The sequence below is a fragment of the Dendrobates tinctorius genome, unplaced genomic scaffold, assembly GCF_039654945.1.
Source record: "Dendrobates tinctorius isolate UK_male_01 unplaced genomic scaffold, ASM3965494v1 ptg000066l, whole genome shotgun sequence".
NCBI classification, from domain to species: Eukaryota; Metazoa; Chordata; class Amphibia; order Anura; family Dendrobatidae; genus Dendrobates; species Dendrobates tinctorius.
In genome coordinates this window covers 280,116-302,500 of record NW_027361734.1, presented here as the reverse complement: position 1 = coordinate 302,500, position 22,385 = coordinate 280,116, and the positions used below count along the sequence as shown (strand labels likewise).

Sequence of the window (22,385 nt, the reverse complement as noted above, 5' to 3'; positions counted from 1 at the left end):
AGTCATGCATTTGTAGCAATGATCGGGGGGGCAGTATTAGTTACTCTAAGAGAAAATGGTGGCTTTACAAAATGCAGTACTCTGCGAGTTAGACACACTATTTCTGCTCTAACTTAAAGGTGTCGTCCATTACAGAGAATTCCCTTTTAGGTGGCAGAGGGCGCTGCATAAATTAAAATCTATACTTATACCGCTCCGTGGCTGGTTTCCTAACCTAAACAATGACACATGACTGATTGGACAAAAGTGGGAAGGCTGCAGCCAATCAGAAACATGAAGGCAGCTGCAGATTGGCTGCAGCTGTCACATGACCATGAGGACACCGGCAAGAGGCACAGGGCTTACAAGAGGCACTGGACCAGGAGATAAGTATAGATTGTTTTTATTTTATGCAGCACCCTGGGGCCATAAACATCTGATTGTTCAGTAGCGAACAAGCACTTTGAACCACCACTCCAGTGATTTTTTTTTCAGGGCTGGAGTAGTGCCACTAATCTACATTCCCTGACCTTGTATTATATTCACCAGCCACCATCTTTCAACTCTTCCTGGCCCGGATCCGCCATCTTGTGACTAACTTCGGACTGACTGGAAGTCAGAGGTAACAGCCACAAGCTCTCAGTGTAGGTCTAGGGGAACCTTATTCTGGCCGCATATTGGCTCACATGGACTTACATTGAGTTGTCGTTAGTGATGAGTGGACGTGCATGTCTCATCCACCTGGACCCGTAAAAGCGAGTAATCGCGAAACGGCCGTTGTCCGGCACCTCCCTCCCCTAGCATTCCTCTAACGTCCTGCATGTCCACATATCTGCTGATGGAATTCATGTGAAATAAAGACGCACAGTTTTTCAGCTATATCGGTGAGTGCTGCATCTTTCTTCTTTTTGCATTATACTATGATACATTCATGTTTTTTCATGCAAGCACCTCCGTTTTTTGACTGAATTATATACCGCAATACTTCAGATAAATAGCTCCGTCTGTTAATGTGGTGATTTGTGTGCCCTAGTATGCCGTTCATCTGTTTGCTTCTTGCTGGGATAAGACATTATCCAAGCATGTTCGTTCATCATTAGTTGTGACTTTTGTCTCGCTCGGCAAACACTGGAGCGATCCCACAGACTCCAGAAGACTAACCGGAATGGCACCGGAAACAGATGAAGACGGCAGCAGGTAAGTATACTATAATACTAAGGGCCAAGGAACTTACATTAGTGGCGCCACTCCAGTGGTTAAGTAAAAAAAAAAAATATGCTGGAGTGGCGCTTTAAGTGAAAACGTAAGGCACATGCCTGGAAACGAAAACCCTCAAGGTGACATTCAAGATGAGAACGAGTACTTCATTCCCAAGTCTAAATGATTCTGTAATTCCTAAAGGCCCTGGGCAGAGAACACCGGACTGTAAGATGACCTGAGCGCGGAGAAGAAGAGCGCCTTTATTCTTCACTCAGGCGTGCCCTGCTAAATACTGTTTGGTGAAACATTCTAGCAACAGTCGTCATTTGCTTTCAATCGTCCTCACCAGCGAATTCAGACAAAGCCAAAGTTCTTTACCCCACCTGAAGCATAAGTAACGCTAGTTTGTTGTCCCGATGCTAAACAAGCCTAATAATAAAATCAATAAGCTAATCAATACCAGCAGAGTATACGAGCAGATAAGTATTTGGCCTTGAGTACTTCTGACAATAAAAAATCTAAAGGCTATGGAAACAAGTATTAAAGTGAACCTGACAGGTGATACATGCCGCCTAAACCGTGGGCAGCTTGCATCAGCCACTGGCTGTACGAGCACAGCCATGTATATTTGACTAGGAAACGCTGCAGAGTTACAGAGAAATCCATGGCAGAGGAAGAGGGCCTGCGCACTGCAGTAATCTGCTCTGCCCGCAACAGGGCAGAGCAGTGCGCCTGCGCAGGAGCCAACGACAGGAAGGAAAGAAGTGGACGGCATCACTGAAAGATGGGAGGCGCCAGACCGGACCCAGACTCTGACCACCCTGGGAGAGTATAATATAACTCGTTTTTCTTCTCTTTCAGGTAACATCGGGGCCTTATCTACAGCATGCTGTAGGTAAGCCCCTGATGCCGGTGGCCGCAGCTGATAGGCAAAAAAATTGATGACAGATTCCCTTCAATGTTAATTCCAACAAACCACAGATATAGATCACTTTAGCCAACCTAACAGAATTCTACGATGTATTGTTTTCCTTACATTACATAAGCTCCTAATATTAGAGAAGCACTGACCTGTATCAAGCCGTGTTTTGACATACTGGTACTTTGGATTCTGTGGAATTCTTTTCTTAAGAATCTAAGAGAAAAATATTTACAGTAAACAGAACATTAAAAAATGTACAAAGCAGAAAATATTGGTTTGACGTTTGTGTTGTACATTCATATACTGCCTATTTTAAAAACAGCATCCATTAATAGTTGTCATGATACCAGTGCTGGGTGACCGGCACTTCTGGGGTTAATGTTTTGATCTCAGTGCAGACTCTTACCTGCACACCTGGGACCTATTATGGTGGCCTCTCATTGGTTCTGGGAAAGCTTCTTATAGCCTTAGGACGCTCCCATCCCCTGTCAGTTATACTTTCGCCCTTGGCATTGTGTGGTGACCCCTGAGTGTGTTTGTGCTGTGCTCTGGTTGCTTGATTCTCTGTGTATGACTCGGTCTGTTCTCTGGATATTGCTTTGGATTCTGCTTGGTACCTTCTATGTCTGTTTGGTTTTGACTTCTGCTTGGCCCTGACTATCCGTTCTGTCTCATCCCTGGTACTTTACTGATATCTCTGTGTATGACCTCCGTTTTGCCTGACTGAGTATTTCTGTATAGTGTCCTGCCATCTCTGTAAGCAGGATGCTAAGCCCCGCCCCCTTGCAGTCACAGGACCGTAGGTCCTGTGACTGCTTGTTAACTTCAGCGTCCACAGGTCCTGTGTATCTGTACTTTCCAGCTGTACATAACCCCGGGCCCCCCTACAGTGCAGTTGAGTCCCTGCTCAGCGGAGGCTGCATGCCCGCGCTGACAGGATCCTGACATTATAACTGACCATTAAGTTTTTGGGGGGTTTTTGTGCAGAGAGTTATGGATCCCATACAGTCTCTGGCTGACCAGATGAAAAGTCTGACTCAGATGTTTCAGGGTTTATCTTTGGAGCGGCAAGCTCTAGCTCGTTCTCAGCAGCAGGTTTCTGCGAGGGGCTTTATCTGCGGGGGTCTCCGGGGGCTGGGGCGAGGGATGTTGCTCTGGTGTCCCCGGAACCACCTGTTAAACTGCCTGACTTTTTTTCTGGGAACAAAAAGGAGTTCAGGGTCTTCATGGAGGGGTGCAAACTTTTTGTTAGTTTGAGACCACGCTCCTCTGGGGACGAAAACCAGAAGGTAGGGGTCATTATGTCGTTATTAAGAGGGTCCCCACAAGCTTGGGCTTTCTCCCTCTCTCCCACTGCCCCTGAGACAGTGTCTGTGAATGCATTCTTTGAGGCCCTCGGGCACATTTAAGATGAACCTGACCGAGTGCGATTGGCAGAGGACATGGTGATGAGCGTCTGTCAGGGGAAACACTCGGCTGAGTGGTTTTGTACTGAATTCCGCCGCTGGGCCGCAGAGGTCTCTTGGGACGCTGCACTCCGAGGACTCTTTCGCAGAGGCTTGTCCGAGTGGCTGCAGGATGCCTTGGCGTTACATCCCCCACCTAACTCTCTCGAGGACGCCATGACCCAGGCCGTCCGGGTGGACCGCAGGCTGTGGGCCAGAGGGGTGATGCAGGTGGAGACTCCATTGTTCCCCAGTGGAAAAGAGACTGCCCCTGAGCTCATGGAAGTAGGCGCCCTCTCCCTGAAGGATACGGAGAGGAAACACCGGAAGGACAAGCAGTTATGCTTTTACTGTGGTAAAGAGGGACATTGGAAAAGGGAGTGTCCTGATTGCCCGCCTTCGACCCGGTCGGTGGGAAACGACTAGGTCTGGGTAGTCAACAGGGAGACTACTCAGACCCTCAGGTACCCTTTTCCTCATTTTCTAAAGTGTTACTTCATGTGGAACTGTTTGTGGACGGTAGTTCTTTTCCCTCTACAGCCTTCGTGGATTGCGGATCATCGATTAATCTCATTGACTCCCAACTGGTCACACACTGCAAGATGCAAGATAGGGACAGTTAGGCTCAAGTTTCCGATCAAGGTGGAGGCCATTGACTCCTCTCCCCTCACTAAGGAGGGAATTCTCTTTATGTCTGACTTGTTTTCGCTCAGAGTGGGCGCTACTCATGTGGAAAACCTAAGTTATTTTGTTCTGGACAATCTACCTGCAGGGTTGGTCTTGGACATGCCCTGGTTACAACGCCATAACCCAGTTATTAACTGGAAAACGGGGGAGATTGTTCAATGGGGGTTTAATGATTTTAAGCTATGTGATAAATTCGCACTGCTTGATGAACCTGTTAAATCTGTGTCTGTATCATCTGTCGAGCTGGAAGGTATTCCGGAATGCCTGAAGGTCTTCGAAGATGTATTCTCTGAAAGCGAGGCCGAGACGTTACTGCCACATAGACCCTTTGACTGCGCTATCGAGCTGGTCCCGGGGGCTAAATTACCTAAAACCCGTCTGTTTAATTTATCCAGCCCTGAGCGCTTAGCTATGAAGAAGTACATTGCTGAAAGTCTGCGCAAGGGACACATACGTCCTTCAATCTCACCTGTGGCGGCAGGTTTCTTTTTTGTTAAGAAAAAAGATGGCGGCTTACGTCCCTGTCTCGATTTTCGGGAGCTTAATCAGATTACTGTACGGAATACGTACCCCCTTCCGTTGATTCCCGATTTGTGTAACCAACTATCAGGGGCAAACTGGTTTTCTAAACTGGATCTTCGGGGGGCATATAATTTGATAAGGGTCCGAGAGGGGGATGAATGGAAAACTGCGTTCCTCACGTCTGAGGGACTGTTTGAAAATTTAGTCATGCCGTTTGGTCTTACCAATGCCCCCGCCATATTTTAGAATTTCATCAATGTGGTATTCTCGGATCTCATTGGTCGTTTTGTCGTTATCTACTTAGATGATATTTTGATATACTCATCCGACAGGCATTCACATCTGGAACATGTACGAACTGTTCTCCAAAGACTGAGAGAAAATCATCTCTATGCCAAATTGGAGAAATGTGTATTTTGTGTGCAAGAATTGTCTTTTTTGGGATTAATTGTATCCTGTGAGGGTTTTCGCATGGACCACAAGAAGGTGCAGGCCATTGCGGATTGGGTGCAACCCCGAGATCTTAAGGGTCTTCAGCGCTTCTTGGGGCTCGCCAATTATTACCGCAGATTTATCTGGGGGTTTTCGCAGGTGGTCAAACCTCTCATGGATCTAACATGCAAAGGTGCGGATGTGAGAAATTGATCCTCGCTCGCAAAAGAGGCCTTTGCGACGCTGAAAAAATGTTTTATGTCTGCTCCTGTGTTGGTACAGCCAGATCCGTCCAAACCATTTGTGGTGGTGGTGGATGCCTCCGAGGTGGGGGTGGGGGCAGTGTTGTCCCAAGGGCCTGCCACTCTAACCAACCTCAGGCCATGTGCTTTCTTTTCCAGGAAGGTCTCTGCTGCTGAAAGAAATTATGATGTAGGCAATAGAGAGCTTCTTGCGGTCAAGTTGGCGTTTGAGGAGTGGAGGCACTTTTTGGAGGGGGCCAGTCACCCGGTTACTGTGATCACTGATCACAAAAATTTGTCATACATTGAGTCTGCTAAAAGACTACCGCCCAGACAGGCCTGTTGGTCACTTTATCTTTTCTCGTTTCCAGTTTACTATTACATTCCGTCCAGGGTCAAAAAATGTCAAGGCTGACGCCTTATCTCGTAGTTTTCGCCCTGTGTCTGCCCCTGAGCCACCGTCCTCCATTCTGCACCCTGGGGTTGTTAGCAGGGATCTCGTCTGAATTGGAACGGGAAATTGAGGGGGCCCAGTCGCTGGCTCCTGCGGCCAAGCCAGGGGGCAAGTTGTTTGTCCCAGAGCAACTTCGCCTTAAACTCTTGCAAGAGTTCCACGAATCCAAGTTGTGTGCTCACCCTGGTATATCAGCCACGCGACTGGCAGTGGCTAGGATCTTCTGGTGGCCTACCCTTGGTTCTGATATAAAGAAATTCATTTCTGGTTGTGGGGTCTGCGCTCGTTGTAAAAGCTCCCATAGCCGGTCGGCAGGGGAGCTGATGCCCTTGGAAGTTCCCGAAAGACCATGGACCCACCTGTCCATGGATTTTATTACTAATCTTCCCTCTTCCAGGGGTAATACGGTGGTATGGGTAGTGGTGGACAGATTTTCAAAGCAGGCTTATTTTGTACCCCTGTCCGCATTACCTTCTGCTGAGACCTTATCCAGATTGTTTGTGTAGCATTTGGTCCGGTTGCATGGGGTACCCCTGAATGTGGTGTCTGATTGTGGTGTGCAGTTTGTGGCTAAGTTTTGGCGTGCTTTCTGCAAAAAATTAGGGATATCCCTGTCCTTTTCATCTGCATACCATCCTGAGAGTAATGGTCAGACGGAACGCACTAATCAGTCTCTGGAACAGATCCTCAGATGTCTGACTTCTGCTAGACAGAATGACTGGTGTGATATACTGCCGTTGGCTGAATTTGCCTTCAATAGTCGGGTGAGTCAATCCACTGGTATGTCCCCTTTCTTGATCAACTATGGGTTCAGTCCTCATTTTGGTGAGTTTTCTCGTCTGGATTCGGGGTGTCCCGGGGCTGAGGACTCTGTTCAGCGGTTAAAAGATACATGGGCAGAAGTCCAGCGGCGTATATCTAGGTCTCAAGTCAGGTATAAGTTTTTCGCGGACAGGAAACGAACACCTGGTCCCATGTTTCTGGTTGGAGAGAAAGTTTGGCTCTCCACGCGAAACATTAAGTTAAAGATTCCGTCAGCCAAGTTGGGCCTCAAATTCATTGGCCCGTACAAGATTGTGGAAAAAATCAATCCAGTAGCATACAGACTGTGCCTTCCACCCTCTTTCAAGATCCCTAACGTCTTCCATAGATCTCTACTGAAGCCTTTTGAAGCAGTCCGGGGAGAATCCAAGTCCGCTGCTCCTCCGGTTTCGGTTGAGGGACATGTGGAATATGAGATTGGTCACATCGTAGATTCTAGGTTGGTACGGCGATCAGTACAGTACCTAGTTCATTGGAAGGGGTATGGGCCAGAGGACAGGTCATGAGTGCCGGCCCGGTTGATGCTTGCTGATCGCCTGGTTCGGGCTTTCCATGCTAGGTACCCGGGGGGCAAGCATGGGAGTCCAGAGGCCCCCCGTTAAGAGGGGGGGTACTGTCATGATACCAGTGCTGGGTGACCGGCACTTCTGGGGTTAATGTTTTGATCTCAGTGCAGACTCTTACCTGCACACCTGGGACCTATTATGGTGGCCTCTCATTGGTTCTGGGAAAGCTTCTTATAGCCTCAGGAAGCTCCCATCCCCTGTCAGTTATACTTTCGCCCTTGGCATTGTGTGGTGACCCCTGAGTGTGTTTGTGCTGTGCTCTGGTTGCTTGATTCTCTGTGTATGACTCGGTCTGTCCTCTGGATATTGCTTTGGATTCTGCTTGGTACCTTCTATGTCTGTTTGGTTTTGACACCTGCTTGGCCCTGACTATCCGTTCTGTCTCATCCCTGATACTTTACTGATATCTCTGTGTATGAACTCCGTTTTGCCTGACTGAGTATTTCTGTATAGTGTCCTGCCATCTCTGAATGCAGTACGCTAAGCTCCTCCCCCTTGCAGTCACATGACCGTAGGTCCTGTGACTGCTTGTTAACTTCAGCGTCCACAGGTGCTGTGTATCTGTACTTTCCGGCTGTACCTGACCCCGGGCCCCCTACAGTGCGGGTGAGTCCCTGCTCAGCGGAGGCTGCACGCCGGCGCTGAAAGGATCCTGACAATAGTCATACCTGGGGGAGGGATGGGAGTTAATTAAAAAAAAAAGAAAAAAGAAAAAGGGTAAAAAGTAAAAGTGAGAGAGTTGAAGACCATAGTTGGATTTGTGGTTATCGCCAATTTTCGAAGGCATTTAAGAACAGAGGATATCAAATCAGTGGAGGTCCGCAGCATTTAACAGGTTAACAATCATGAGAGGAGCATCACTCCACCCACGACTGATAGCGGCAGGTCCTGGTTGTAATACTCAGCCATCGCCTGCTGGGTATGGGGTGGGCTCGAGGCGTCAACCCGCTCTATAAACCCGCTCCAACTTGAGCATGTCGTGAAATGGTTAAGGGGGGGGAAATCACTTTCACACAGGGCCTTGTAGGTTTGGATTTTTTTTCTCTTAATAATAAAGACTAATTTAAAAACTGTATTTTGTGATTACTTGTGTTATCTTTGTCCAATACTTCAATTTGTTCGGTGATCTGAAACATTTAAGAGTGACAAACATGGAAAAAAAATAGGAAATCTGGAAGGGGGCAAACACTTTCACACAACTGTATATATGTATTTTTTATTCTGATTTAATATTTTATTCAACTGTAATATTACTACATTTACTCACTGCATAATGTCCCCTAATAGAGTGTAGAAAAATATAACCCTGATCTCAGATGACCTACAGCACATGACCTGCATGACTGTCTTCACCGTAACGTGCGCCATTCCTGAGGGTATTACCTAGAGCACCAAGCTAGCGAGATTGCGCCATTCCCCTGACAATGCCTGTCCTCATACAAGGTGAATATTTTACCATGCAGATATTCCGCCGCTCCCCGACCACATAACCTTCTTCCATAACTCCCTCCAATTTCCTGGACTTCTTCTGATCCGCATATATAAAGGCTAGTTATGATTTCTATGATTGTAGCATGGCTTTTAAAAGGCTAATTCCCATCAAATAAAAATCATAGGGCTCCAAAGTGGATTTTTTTTTTTCCTTCACAAGGCTATTCTCACCAAAAAAATCCAATTATAAATTGTTTGGGGTGGTACAGAATATATGAGTCATTTTTTTCTCCTCCTAATTATTAATTCAGTACCCTAATTTACAAAGCTTTTATTTTTGCTTTCAGAAAGTATATGAAGCAGTTTTACGGGGTTGGTTGGTTTTTAGCAGAATCTGCTCCAAGATCCTAACCTAGAATATTTTTTTTCTCGATAGGATACAAAAATGAACAGGTGCTATAGTACAGACCAACGACGGAGGACGCATGTCTACATGCTGGTACATGACGTCAGGCTATCGATCACCGACAACCACTACCTACACTAAACCAAGGTACAGACGATACATGCCACTATTCTTCGTTTGTCACATTCTGCTAAAAACAGCACAATACATGTGTTATGTATGTACAGTGGGTACGGGAAGTATTCAGACCCCTTTAAGTTTTTCACTCTTTTTTGAATTTACCAAATGTAATGAAACAAAGTTCATTTTTTTCTCATTAATGTACACTCTGCACCCCATCTTGACTGAAAAAAAAAACAAATGTAGAAATTTTTGCAAATTTCTTAAAAAAGAAAAACTGAAATATCACATGGTCATAAGTATTCAGACCCTTTGCTCAGTATTGGGTAGAAGCACCTTTTTGAGCTAGTACAGCCAAGCAACTTCTTGGGAATGATGCCACAAGTTTTTCGCACCTGGAATTGGGGATTCTCTACCATTCTTCCTTGCAGATCCTCTCCAGTTCCATCGGATGTCTACAGTGACGTTCAGCATAGAGCACGCACTGACTATGTCATTGCGCCCTCTGACCTGAACGTCACAGACAGAAGACGCGGAGGACCGAGCGGCGTGGGAACGGGGACAGGTGAATATTGCACTGCTCCCAGTCCTCCCCCGTCATACTCACCCCCTCCTGGCACGGTCTCTGCAGCCCCCCTGCTTCTTCCATGGTCTTGACGCCCCAGCTCTTCGACGTTTCAGCGATCACGTGGTACCGCTCATTAAAGTCATGAATATGTGCATATTCATGACTTTAATGAGCGGTACCACGTGACCGCTGAACGCAGGAAGAGCTGGGGCGCCGAGACCATGGAAGAAGCAGGGGGGCTGCAGAGACCGTGTCAGGAGGGGGCGAGTATAATCTCTGACACCCTCGTTCCCCCTCCCCTGCCGACCCCCAGTATATGACTCGAGTATAAGCAGAGAGGGGGACTTTCAGCATTAAAAAATGGGCTGAAAATCTCGGCTTATACTCGAGTATATACGGTAATAAAAAAGTGTGTTTGTTTTTTTTTATTTTCGCCTCTCCACTGTGGAGATATTAGCAGTCAAAGCCCCTAATGTGTGATCTGATAGTTATCACTGGGGGGGGTGTCCTTCTTCTCCCTGTATGGTGCTGACCAATCATAAGTAGGCAGCAACAGTCAAAGGAAAAAACACCCCACCACCATTGCTTATGCAGATTTCTCAGGTTGTAAGATGTATAATGTCTAAGGTCCTGCATGAGTCGGTGTGCGTGGTGGGGGGCAGAACAGTCGATTTTTTATGTCACATTACAAACCCTTCCATCAGCTCTTCTCCTGTCACCACTGCTTACTAAAACCATCTGTTCTGTCTCCAACATAAGAAATTACTCTTAATCATCTGTTCTGATAACATATAACCATATTGCTGTATGTACAGGATATTCAGTTTTTCCTTAGATAATGTTTCTTGTTTCCTTAGTTCCATCTAGTGGCCAAAAGATATTACTGCATAATGTTATGTATTGTACTTCCTGTATTATTTCCCTCCAATACCTAGTGTATTCTGGGTAACTTTGTAAGGGATCATGGTCTATCTCATCCCCCTTCTTTCCTTCAGTCGGCCATTTCTTTCAAGCCTGCAGATTGGAAGCACCTCATCGCTTTCTTTTCCCCTGCGTTAGCATCGGTGGTATGTAATTATTTTCCCTGTATACTCTGTCTTATATTAGCTAGCTTAGTTACAACCCCTGATCAGCTAGTAGCTCAGATTGTATGCTATGTATAATGTATATTTCCATGAATCTTATACTGATTCTATGTATCTGTTTCTATTTGTAGTTTTACCATACACATCTATATCTACGTTCAATAAATCACAGATTCAACTACAGTCTCCCTTATTGGACCCCGGTATAGCGGATTAGCTGCTTGTTAAGCTATATGAATCCCGTTCATTTAGTGAGGACATGACAGTAAAACACCGGCTCTCCAGCTAATGGGAATACAGAAAGAACAGCTTTCCATCCTACAGAGGCCAGTTACACAGCGCTATTCAGCTGGTGCGATTCAGGAAAAGACACCCCTTCATCCAGCTTGCAGAAACTAGTGATGCTACAGAAATCCATCTAGTGAGATTCAAGTCACCGGCTACACAGAGACTAACACAGCTACAGCAATCTCTGCCCAGCCAACCATCCCTCCAAGACACCATGTCCCACAAATCACACAGGACAAAATCTGCTACATCCGTCTCCTCAAAGACTGTATCCATCAGCAGCGCGGTTGCCATTGCCCGCGCAAATGTGGAAGCTGCCAAAATGCGAGCACGTTATGCTGAAGAAGAGATGCAACTTAAATTAGAGAAAGCACGCTTAGAAGACCAAGAGAGAAAGTCTCGCATAGAGAAAGAGAAGTCACGCATGGAGTTAGAGAAGTCATGCTTGGAAAGAGAGGAGCAAGAGAGAAAGACGCAGTTAGAGAAGGCACGTGTGGATGCAGCCTTAGAGAGCATAGCAGTAAAAAAAAAAAAAGAGGCTGCTGCAGCATTGGCCGAGGCGGAAGCACTGGAAGCCGCACACAACCCTGAGCTGCATAGTCGCAGCAGTACGTCAAGTCTGAAGTTGCCGCTGCAAGATTCGCCACAACGCACATCTCAATATGTTAATAAACTTCGTGATCCAAACTATAACCAAGATCACGACACATCCAGTGAAACGAGTGAGAGTCATCATGACTCCAGGAAAATGTGAAGCAAAGCAACTCTCCAGTCTTCCTTGCCCCTCACCAGGTAACCAACGTGAATCACCTTGCTGACACACCGCATGTCAGACCGAAGCAATATGACACCGGCTGGTGCCTCCCTGAGGATACTAACAGGTATGAACGCACCTCACATCACTATCAGGGTGACCCATCACCGGTATATTCTGCTGACAACCGGTTCACATCAGAACTTGATAGGATCTTCACACGACATGATCTAGTTGCCAAGAGACTCAAGAAATTCACTGACCACGCTGAAGGTTACAGAGCTTGGAAAGCTTCCTTCCGAAATGTTACCAGAGACTTGGGGTTAAAAAACAGGGAAGAGATAGACCTCTTAGTCAAATACCTGGGAGAAGAGTCAGTCAAACATGCAGTAAGGATCAGAGACATTAATATAAACTACCCTCAAATAAGCCTTAAAGAGATCTGGAAGAGGCTAGATGAGTGTTACGGCTCTTCAGAGGTAAAAGAGAAAGAGCCTTGTTCAAAAGAATCGATGACTTTCCTAAAATATCTAACAAAGGTCTCCCAAAACTTAGAGAGCTAGGTGACCTGCTACAAGAGGTCCTAGTTGCCAAATGTGAAGGTGACCTACCAGGACTTGCATACCTCGACACAGCCAAAGGTGTTAACCCTATAGTCCAAAAGTTGCCCTACAATCTACAGGAGAGGTGGCTCACACGTGGCTCCATGTACAAATACAAACACAGTGTTTCATTCCCTCCCTTCTCCGTTTTTGTAGATTTTATACACAAACAAGCGGCAATCAGAAATGATCCCAGCTTTGACTTTACAACGTCATATGCCGCACCACCACCAGCTGCAAACCCACACAGAACATCTGTGGCAGTGCACAAGACTAATGTTTCTTCTCCAAGTTCCAATTACAGGTCTGCTGGCTGCTCTCAGAGACAAAGGTACGAGAACCTGACAAGCAGTGCCCACTTCATCAGAAGCCTCATCCTCTCCTGAAATGCAGAGCCTTCAGAGGAAAATCTATACCGGATCTAAAGATTCCTGAAAGAGAACGGTATCTGCTACAAGTGCTCCTCATCCACCACTCATCTCGCCAAGGATTGTAAGGTCAGTGTAAAATGTACAGAATGTGGTACTATGGATCATAACACTGCACTACACCCTGGCCCAGCTCCATGGGGTGCACAAAACACGCCAGCTGACAGTGAGCATGGCGGGGAGGAAAAGAGCACTGATACAGCTACACCAGAGATCACTTCACAATGTACTGAAGTCTGTAAATGGACAATAGACAGTAGGTCTTGTTCAAAAATATGCCTTGTCAGAGTGTACCCAAAGGGCCATAGAGAAAAAGCTGTGAGACTGTATGCTATCTTGGATGATCAAAGTAATCGATCCCTGGCTAGATCAACATTCTTTGACCTATTCAACATTAAAGGACCAAGCACTCCTTACTCATTAAAGACATGTGCAGGTACTGTGACAACAGCGGGTAGGAAAGCCACTGACTACCAAATTGAGTCCTTAGACGGACAATTCTGCCTGCCACTACCTACAATCATCGAGTGTAATCAGATCCCAGACAACAGTTCTGAAATCCCTACACCAGATGTGGCAATCCATCATGCTCACTTAAAACGCATAGCACACCTCGTACCGTAACTCGACCCTCAGGCACAGATAATACTGCTGTTGGGAAGAGACATCCTGCAGGTTCATAAAGTGAGAGGTCATATCAATGGACTCAACAATGCTCCCTATGCCCAAAGGCTAGACCTAGGATGGGTCATAGGAAACGTATGCTTCGGACACATGCACGCCCCATCTTCTGTGACAAGCATGCTAACAAATACACTGGAGAAAGAACGCCCATCTCTGTTTCAACCTTGCAACAACGAGTTCCATGTCAAGGAACTACCACGCAGCATCCAACTACCCAATCACCTAATAGACTTTGCTCATGACAGCAGTATAATGTCAGGAAGCTATGAGGATCAGCTGGGGTGCACAGTCTTCCAGAGAACTAAGCAAGACAACCAAGTAGCAATGTCAGTAGAGGATAAGTTGTTCTTAGAGGTAATGGACAAAGGACTCGTAAAAGATGAGACCAACAGCTGGGTCGCACCTCTTCCCTTCAGAACCCACAGACCACGTCTACCAAACAACAGAGATCAGGCATTCAAACGTTTCTCCCCTCTCAAACATAATCTGCAGAAGAAACCAGAGATGATAGATCACTTCTCCTTCATGTCGAAGATATTTGAGAACTACCATGCAGAACTAGCTCCCACTCTCAAAGACTGTGAAGAATGCTGGTTCTTACACATGTTTGGAGACTACCATCCTAAGAAACCAGGCAAGATTAGAGTGGTGTTCGACTCCAGTGCTAAATTTGATGTCTCCCTGAATGATGTTCTACTGACAGGACCAGATCTCAATAACAAACTGCTGGGAGTACTTATGCGCTTCCGTAAGGATTCCATTGCCTTCATCGCTGACATCCAGCAAATGTTCCATTGTTTCCTTGTGAGAGAGAGAGACAGGAACTTCCTAAGATTCTTCTGGTACAGAGACAATGATGCTACTAAAGAAGTCACAGAGTACCGCATGAGAGTGCACATCTTTTGCAATAGCCCTTCTCCTGCAGTCGCCATCTATGGACTCAAAAGGTCAGCTCTAGAAGGAGAATAAGAATACGGGTCAGATGTCAGACAATTTATAGAAAAAGACTTTTATGTTGATGACTGTCTGAAAGCCATGCCTTCAAATGAGACTGCCATCAGTCTTCTCAAAAGAGCCCAAGAGATGCTTGCTTGCTCTAACCTCAGGCTTCACAAAATAGCCTCAAACAGCCAAGAACTCATGAAAGTATTCCCTTCACAAGACTTGTGTAATGGTCTCAGAGACCTGGACCTAGGGTCAGACCCCACACCAATGCAACGCAGCCTCGGGCTTCTCTGGAATCTACAGTCAGACACTTTTACCTTTCAGGTCAACCAGGAAGAAAAGCCTTTCACATGCAGAGGTGTCCTGTCTACCATCAACAGCCTGTACGATCCCTTAGGTTTCGCAGCTCCTGTTACTATACAAGGCAAAGCCATACTAAGAGACTTAACCAAGGAGACTTCTGACTGGGATGCACTTCTGCCACCTGACAAGAGAATCCAGTGGGAAGCATGGAAGAACTCTTTAGCAGCTCTTTCCAACCTAAAAGTGCCAAGGCCATACACCCCTGTGCCATCTACAGAGATACAGAGCCAAAGACTGTATGTATTTGCAGATGATTCTGTCAAAGCAACTGCTGTTGCCGATCTCAAAACTGTGGACTCCAAATGTCAGAGCCACACTGGATTCGTCATGGAGAAAGCCAAACTTGCTCCACAACCAGAGCACACCATACCAAGGTTAGAACTTTGTGCTGCAGTCTTAGCCGTCGAGTTAGCAGAGTTCGTCACATCCGAGATTGATATCGACCTGACACAAGCCAAGTTCTACTCAGAAAGCAAGGTAGTCCTGGGATACATTCACAACGAAACCAGGCGATTCTACGTTTATGTCAACAACAGAGTGCTACGAATTAGGAGATTAGTTCATCCAAAGCAGTGGCACTACATCCCCACGGATCAAAACCCTGCAGATCATGCAACTAGAGCAGTTGACGCAAGTCGACTAGAGAACACAATATGGCTCTCAGGACCAAAACTATTGTACACGGAGGAGCGTTGTCCAGACACCTTTGAACCGATAGGAGAAGACTCAGAAGCTGAAATCCGCCCTCAGGTGTCCACACTCCATACAATGACTTCTGCTATTCAGCTTGGATCCCACAGATTCGACAAATTTTCAAGTTGGAAGTCACTTACTCGAGCCATTACCTGCCTGACTCGTATAGCTCGCTCATTCAAGACCACCAGAGCTCGTGACACAGGAAAATGTAAAGGTAGGCATCTCTGTAAAGACACCTATGTTACCTCCGACTTGGAATCTTCCAGAAACCACATCGTCTCTACAGTTCAGAAAGAAACTTACTCTGTGGAAATCCAATGTCTCATTAACAAAGCTTCAATGCCTGCGAAAACTCGACCCATTCATTGACAACAAAGGCCTGCTGAGAGTAGGAGGTCGCCTTAAAGAAGCTAAAATAGAGTTTGAAGAGAAATTCCCTCTTATCATTCCTGGAAAATGTCATGTTGCTCACCTAATCGTGCAACACTATCACAATCTGGTCAAACACCAAGGAAGACTATTTACAGAAGGAGCCATCAGAACTGCTGGCCTGTGGATTGTCGGTGCAAAGAAACTCATCTGTAGTGTCATCTACAAATGTATTACCTGCCGTAAGCTTCGTGGTTCCACTGAAACCCAAAAGATGGCTGACCTACCAGCAGATAGACTCATCCCAGACCCTCCTTTTACCAACGTTGGTCTCCGTGTTTGGACCTTGGTCAGTTGTTACTCGTCACACAAGAGGCGGACAAGCCAATAGTAAATGTTGGGCCATCATGTTTACCTGTCTGTCAATCAGAGCCGTCCACATAGAACTCATTGAGTCACTTGACAGATCATGACTAAGACTATTTTTTAGTTGAAACGCGTTGATCCTCCTCACTGGTGTGCTTGGTGTTTGCTATAAGAAATTTTTTAGAACCAACATATTTTTACGTTGTCCAATAAAGCTTTGTTAATTGCAGCCGCCTCCGTCTCCAGCTGGATCAATTTTTTTTTTCTTCCTCTTGCTCCTAATTCATGTGGATGCTCACCACAGTCCGTGCTGAGCGTTGGCAGGCTTGGGGATTGCTTTGCAGACGGGTAAGCTGACTACACTTTTTTTACTTATCCACTTGACACGTCAAGCTTCATCAATGCTTTGAGACATTTTATTGCCATCCGTGGTCCTATCAAACATATACAGAGAGAGGTACCAACTTCATTGGTGCAGCGAAGGAATTGGGCATACCCTCAAATCTAGACCATAAGACTCTCGAGAAGTTCCTCAGTGACCAAAGTTGCACATGGTCATTCAACCCACCTCACTCCTCGCATATGGGTGGATCTTGGAATGAATGATTGGTCTAGTACGAAGAATTCTTGACTCTACTCTTCAGGAACGAGCAGCGAGACTTACTCACGAAAGTCTAACCACCTTCATGGCAGAAGCCGCGGCTATAATCAACGCAAGGCCCTTGGTTCCAGTTCCTAATGACCCTGAGGAGCCCTTGTTATGGACTCCAGCTACTCTTCTAACCCAGAAAACAGGACTATCCAGTGCCCCTCCAGGAGGATTCGACGCTAAGGACCTCTACAAGCGCCAATGGAGGCAGGTACAAAGTCTTGCCAATACAAGATGGGACAGGTGGCGCAAACAATATTTGTCTACCTTGCAGCCACGGACAATGTGGCAGTCTACCAGGCCTAATCTTCAGATTGGTGACCTCATCCTTGTTAAAGACTGCCAGGCCCATCCCATCGGAACCAGTGGCCACTTGGACTAGTGACTACTACATTTCCCAGTGAAGATGGCCATGTCCACAAAGTCGAACTCAGGATGGCCAAAGGAGATGGACCTAAGACATTCTCCAGACCAGTGACTGAGCTGGTCCTATTGTTGTCTTCAGAGGATAGTAATGGTGGCATCCGTTCAATGCCAGACGGGGAGTGTTCTGTCTCCAAAATAAGAAATGACTCTTAATCATCTGTTCTGATAACATATAACCATATTGCTGTATGTACAGGATATTCAGTTTTTCCTTAATGTTTCTTGTTTCCTTAGTTCCATCTAGTGACCAAAAGATATTACTGCATAATGTTATGTATTGTACTTCCTGTATTATTTCCCTCCAATACCTAATGTATTCTGGGTAACTTTGTAAGGGATCATGGTCTATCCCGTCCCCCTTCTTTCCTTCAGTTGGCCATTTCTTTCAAGCCTGCAGATTGGAAACACCTCATCGCTTTCTTTTCCCCTGCGTTAGCATCGGTGGTATGTAATTATTTTCCCTGTATACTCTGTCTTATATTAGCTAGCTTAGTTACAACCCCTGATCAGCTAGTAGCTCAGATTGTATGCTATGTATAATGTATATTTCCATGAATCTTATACTGATTCTATGTATCTGTTTCTATTTGTAGTTTTACCATACACATCTATATCTACGTTCAATAAATCACAGATTCAACTACAGTCTCCCTTATTGGACCCCGGTATAGCGGATTAGCTGCTTGTTAAGCTATATGAATCCCGTTCATTTAGTGAGGACATGACACCATCATTAGTGCAATATGCATTTTAAAATGGATTTTCATGTTTGGTTCAAGTCTTCTTTGGGCTGCGGACTGACGGACACAGGGGAGGGTGAGTAAAGGGGGCTCGTACTTATAGTCCAGTGATGGGGGAGACTCAGCACTGAATAGGTGATAAACATCATTTGACATCCACAAAGCAGATATTGCAAATTGTCAGTAAAATCCAAATGTTTTAAATGCTATTGTTAAAGCAGAAACTGACTCTTTTGTAGGCGTTTTGAGATTTGTAGGATGATATGGATGGTTTCTGTTCAGTTTCTGCTCCAGAAAAGCCTCAAAAAACTATTTCCTTGCTTCTTCCTCAAGCTCTTACAAACTCCTGAATAAAGGTGCATCATAGGAAAAGACAACTGAGCCACTAACATTGAAAGGAAGGAATGAATGAATGAAGCAGGACCATATGTCACTTCTCCACAGACAGAAGGGTGCAATGGGCCCCGTTCTCAAGTTACATCCTGGTCTGAGCAATGGGTCTTGCATATATTGAACATTTACACATGGCTGTACCACTTTGGTCTGATATTAAGTCTCCCACATTCAAAGTCAATGAGTCCAAGAATAAAGGACAGCACTTGGACAAAACTGATTCAACTTTGACAGAACGTAGATGTGGAGACAAGAGGGTCAGTGGACACAGGCTGTGTCCTTAAGGCATAGTGACTGGTCCTGATCTACTGTACAGTCTGTGTCCTTACGGTACAGTGACCCGTCACGATCTGCTGTACAGGCTGTGTCCTTATGGTATAGTGACCGGTCACGATCTGTTGTACAGGCTGTATCTTTATGGTACAGTGACAGGTCACAATCTGCTGTACAGTCTGTGTCCTTATGTAATAGTGACTGGTCACGATCTGTTGTACAGGCTGTGTCCTTATGTAATAGTGACCGGTCACGATCTGCTGTAAAGGCTGTGTCCTTATGTAATAGTGACCGGTCACGATCTGTTGTACAGGCTGTGTCCTTATGGTATTAGTGACCGGTCACGATCTGCTGTACAGGCTGTGTCCTTATGTAATAGTGACCGGTCACGATCTGCTGTAAAGGCTGTGTCCTTATGGTATAGTGACCGGTCACGATCTGCTGTACAGGCTGTGTCCTTATGGTGTAGTGACCGGTCACGATCTGCTGTACAGGCTGTGTCCTTATGGTATAGTGATCGGTCACGATCTGCTGTACAGGCTGTGTCCTTATGGTATAGTGACCGGTCACGATCTGTTGTACAGGCTGTGTCCTTATGGTATAGTGACCGGTCACGATCTGCTGTACAGGCTGTGTCCTTATGTAATAGTGACCGGTCACAATCTGTTGTACAGGCTGTGTCCTTATGGTATAGTGACCGGTCACGATCTGCTGTACAGGCTGTGTCCTTATGGTATAGTGACCGGTCACGATCTGTTGTACAGGCTGTGTCCTTATGGTATAGTGACCGGTCACGATCTGCTGTACAGGCTGTGTCCTTATGTAATAGTGACCGGTCACGATCTGCTGTAAAGGCTGTGTCCTTATGGTATAGTGACCGGTCACGATCTGCTGTAAAGGCTGTGTCCTTATGGTATAGTGACCAGTCACAATCTGCTGTACGGGCTGTGTCCTTTTGGTATAGTGACCGGTCACGATCTGTTGTACAGGCTGTGTCTTTATGGTACAGTGACAGGTCACAATCTGCTGTACAGGCTGTGTCCTTATTGTACAGTGACCGGTCACAATCTGCTGTACGGGCTGTGTCCTTTTGGTATAGTGACCGGTCACGATCTGTTGTACAGGCTGTGTCTTTATGGTACAGTGACAGGTCACAATCTGCTGTACAGGCTGTGTCCTTATGGTATAGTGACCGGTCACAATCTGCTGTATAGGCGGTGTCCTTATGGTATAGTGACCGGTCACGATCTGCTGTACAGGCTGTATAGCTATAGTGACTGGCTATGCCTTTAATATCCGATAGGGGTACAAGCTAATCCGATATTTATGCTCTGTAGCCACAGAATGTGAGATTTCTATACTCAAGAAGCCATAGATAGTAATGCAATCATCAACGTCAGCATGACAATTTACTATATCTGTCCAATTTGTGCAGAACTACAACCCCCAGCATGGCCTCACGTAATATGCTGGGACGAGATGTGACCGGCTCCACATCGCACAGAACAGCCGGCAGCATACACCTAGTCCCGCTCCATACACGGACATAGCGCTGTGTGCGGCGAGGAGCTGTCCTACACCGAGCTGTAGCCTGGGCCCAGCACCGCGCTCTGCGCTCTCACCTCCGGGTCCCCGATATTCCTCCTCGCGGACATGATTTCCTTTTTTTTCAAACAGCAGCGCACAGCAACCCCGACACCGCCGCCCGCCTCCTCCGCAGCAGCCGGATCACCTGCCAACAAGCGCTGCGCTGATTGGTGGAAAGCAGTAAGAAAGCTAATGAGAAGCGACGTTACTCAGCAGAGGGGCGTGTCTTGCGCGGCCAGTGACAGTTCCCTGTGGTTGCTAGGAGACAGGGACGCTATGGCCACCCGGTTGTGAGTGCTCGTGTTCCCGCCTGGATGCCCGGGGCTGAGTGCGGCTCTAGGGTAACCGGTCCCGTAAATCAGTACTCCTTCTGCTAGTGGCTGCTGTGCTGGGAGCAGGACTTTGGAGACTGGGACGTGTCCACTCTTCTACGTACTCCTGCCGCTACATACATAGCTATGCTTCCATTATGGGATATTCCACTATATCCGGCCGATCAGGAAACATTGGATTATCAGATTTTCTGGATTACCAGATGATCCTGTTACACAGTCAGGTCTTGCATCATTATCAGTCCCTATAAGGTGGATGCTTAACCCCTTCCCGTCTGAGACATTTTTCATTCTTGTTGTTTTGTTTTTTCCTCCTCCCTTTGACATAACCATAAGACAGCTATATTTTGTCATGTGTTGCAGTTTGGAATTGCGCCAATCACATATCCTATCCATTCACTTCACCCCGAGTTCCTGGCACCGCACCCCCACACATACATAGAATCGTAGAGTTGGAAGGGACCTCCTAGGCCATCTGGTCCAACCCCCTGCGCAAAGCAGGATTCGCTAAATCATCCCAGACAGATGTCTGTCCAGCCTCTGTTGAAGACTTCCATTGCAGGAGAACTCACCACTTCTCGTGGCAGCCTGTTCCACTCATTGATCACTCTGTCAAAAAGTTTTTTCTAATATCTAATCTGTGTCTCCTCCCATTCAGTTTCATCCCATTGCTTCTAGTCTTTCCTTGTGCAAATGAGAATAAAGATGATCCTTCTACAATGTGACAGCCCTTGAGATATTTGTAGACCGTTATTAAGTCTCCTCTCAGTCTTTTGCAGGCTAAACATTCCCAAATCCTGTAACCTTTCCTCATAAGACAGGGTTTGCAGACCGGTCACCATTCTGGTCGCTTTTCTCTGAACTTGCTCCAGTTTGCTGATGTCTTTTTTAAAATGTGGCGCCCAAAACTGGACACAGTATTCCAGACGAGGTCTGACCAAAGAGGAGTAGAGGGCAATAATGACTTCACGTGATCTAGACTGTATGCTTCTGTTAATACATCCTAGAATTGCATTTGCCTTTTTTGCTGCTGCATCACACTGTTGACTCATATTCAGTCTGTGATCTATTAGTATACCCAAGTCTTTTTCACATGTGCTGTCACTTACCCCTATTCCTCCCATTCTGTATATGCTTTTTTCATTTTTATTGCCCAGATGTAGTACTTTGCATTTCTCCCTGTTAAAAACCATTCTGTTAGTTGCTGCCCACTGCTCCAGTTTATTTATATCTTTTTGAATCCTCTCTCTCTCTTCTCTAGTATTAGCTATCCCTCCTAGCTTTGTGTCATCAGCAAATTTAATCAGTTTACCCTCAATTCCTTCATCTAAATCGTTGATAAAGATGTTGAACAATACAGGGCCCAGGACAGAGTCCTGTGTGTTGTGAGTTCATTTTTCCCTTCACCATTGAGGTCTGATGAACTCCCCCCTCTGGTGAAGGAAGGTAGTGAGGCTGATTACCAAACACATGGGCAGCTAGATGATGACTGGGTGGCTGGAATTGAGGACTGGATATAAGGCTGCCGACGCCCTTCTTCCTCGCTGGTGATTTTCCTGCTGGATTCTAGGAGACAAACCAGACAGGCCCAAATGCATCTGCACTAATC

At 46.1% G+C, this 22,385-nt stretch overlaps 1 protein-coding gene across 1 annotated transcript in view; it reads right to left on the bottom strand.

Moving 5' to 3' along the window:
- The window catches only part of CEP41 (centrosomal protein 41), a 62,801-nt gene extending 42,170 nt beyond the window's left edge, over positions 1-20,631 (bottom strand). The window contains exons 1-2 of the mRNA XM_073580977.1: positions 20,480-20,631; positions 2,251-2,314 (exon numbers count right to left, since the gene is read on the bottom strand). Of these exons, the coding sequence (XP_073437078.1) occupies positions 2,251-2,314; positions 20,480-20,512 (97 nt within the window). The 5' untranslated portion in view covers positions 20,513-20,631. The remainder of the gene's footprint in view (positions 1-2,250; positions 2,315-20,479) is intronic.
- Between the last annotated feature and the right edge of the window lie 1,754 nt (positions 20,632-22,385).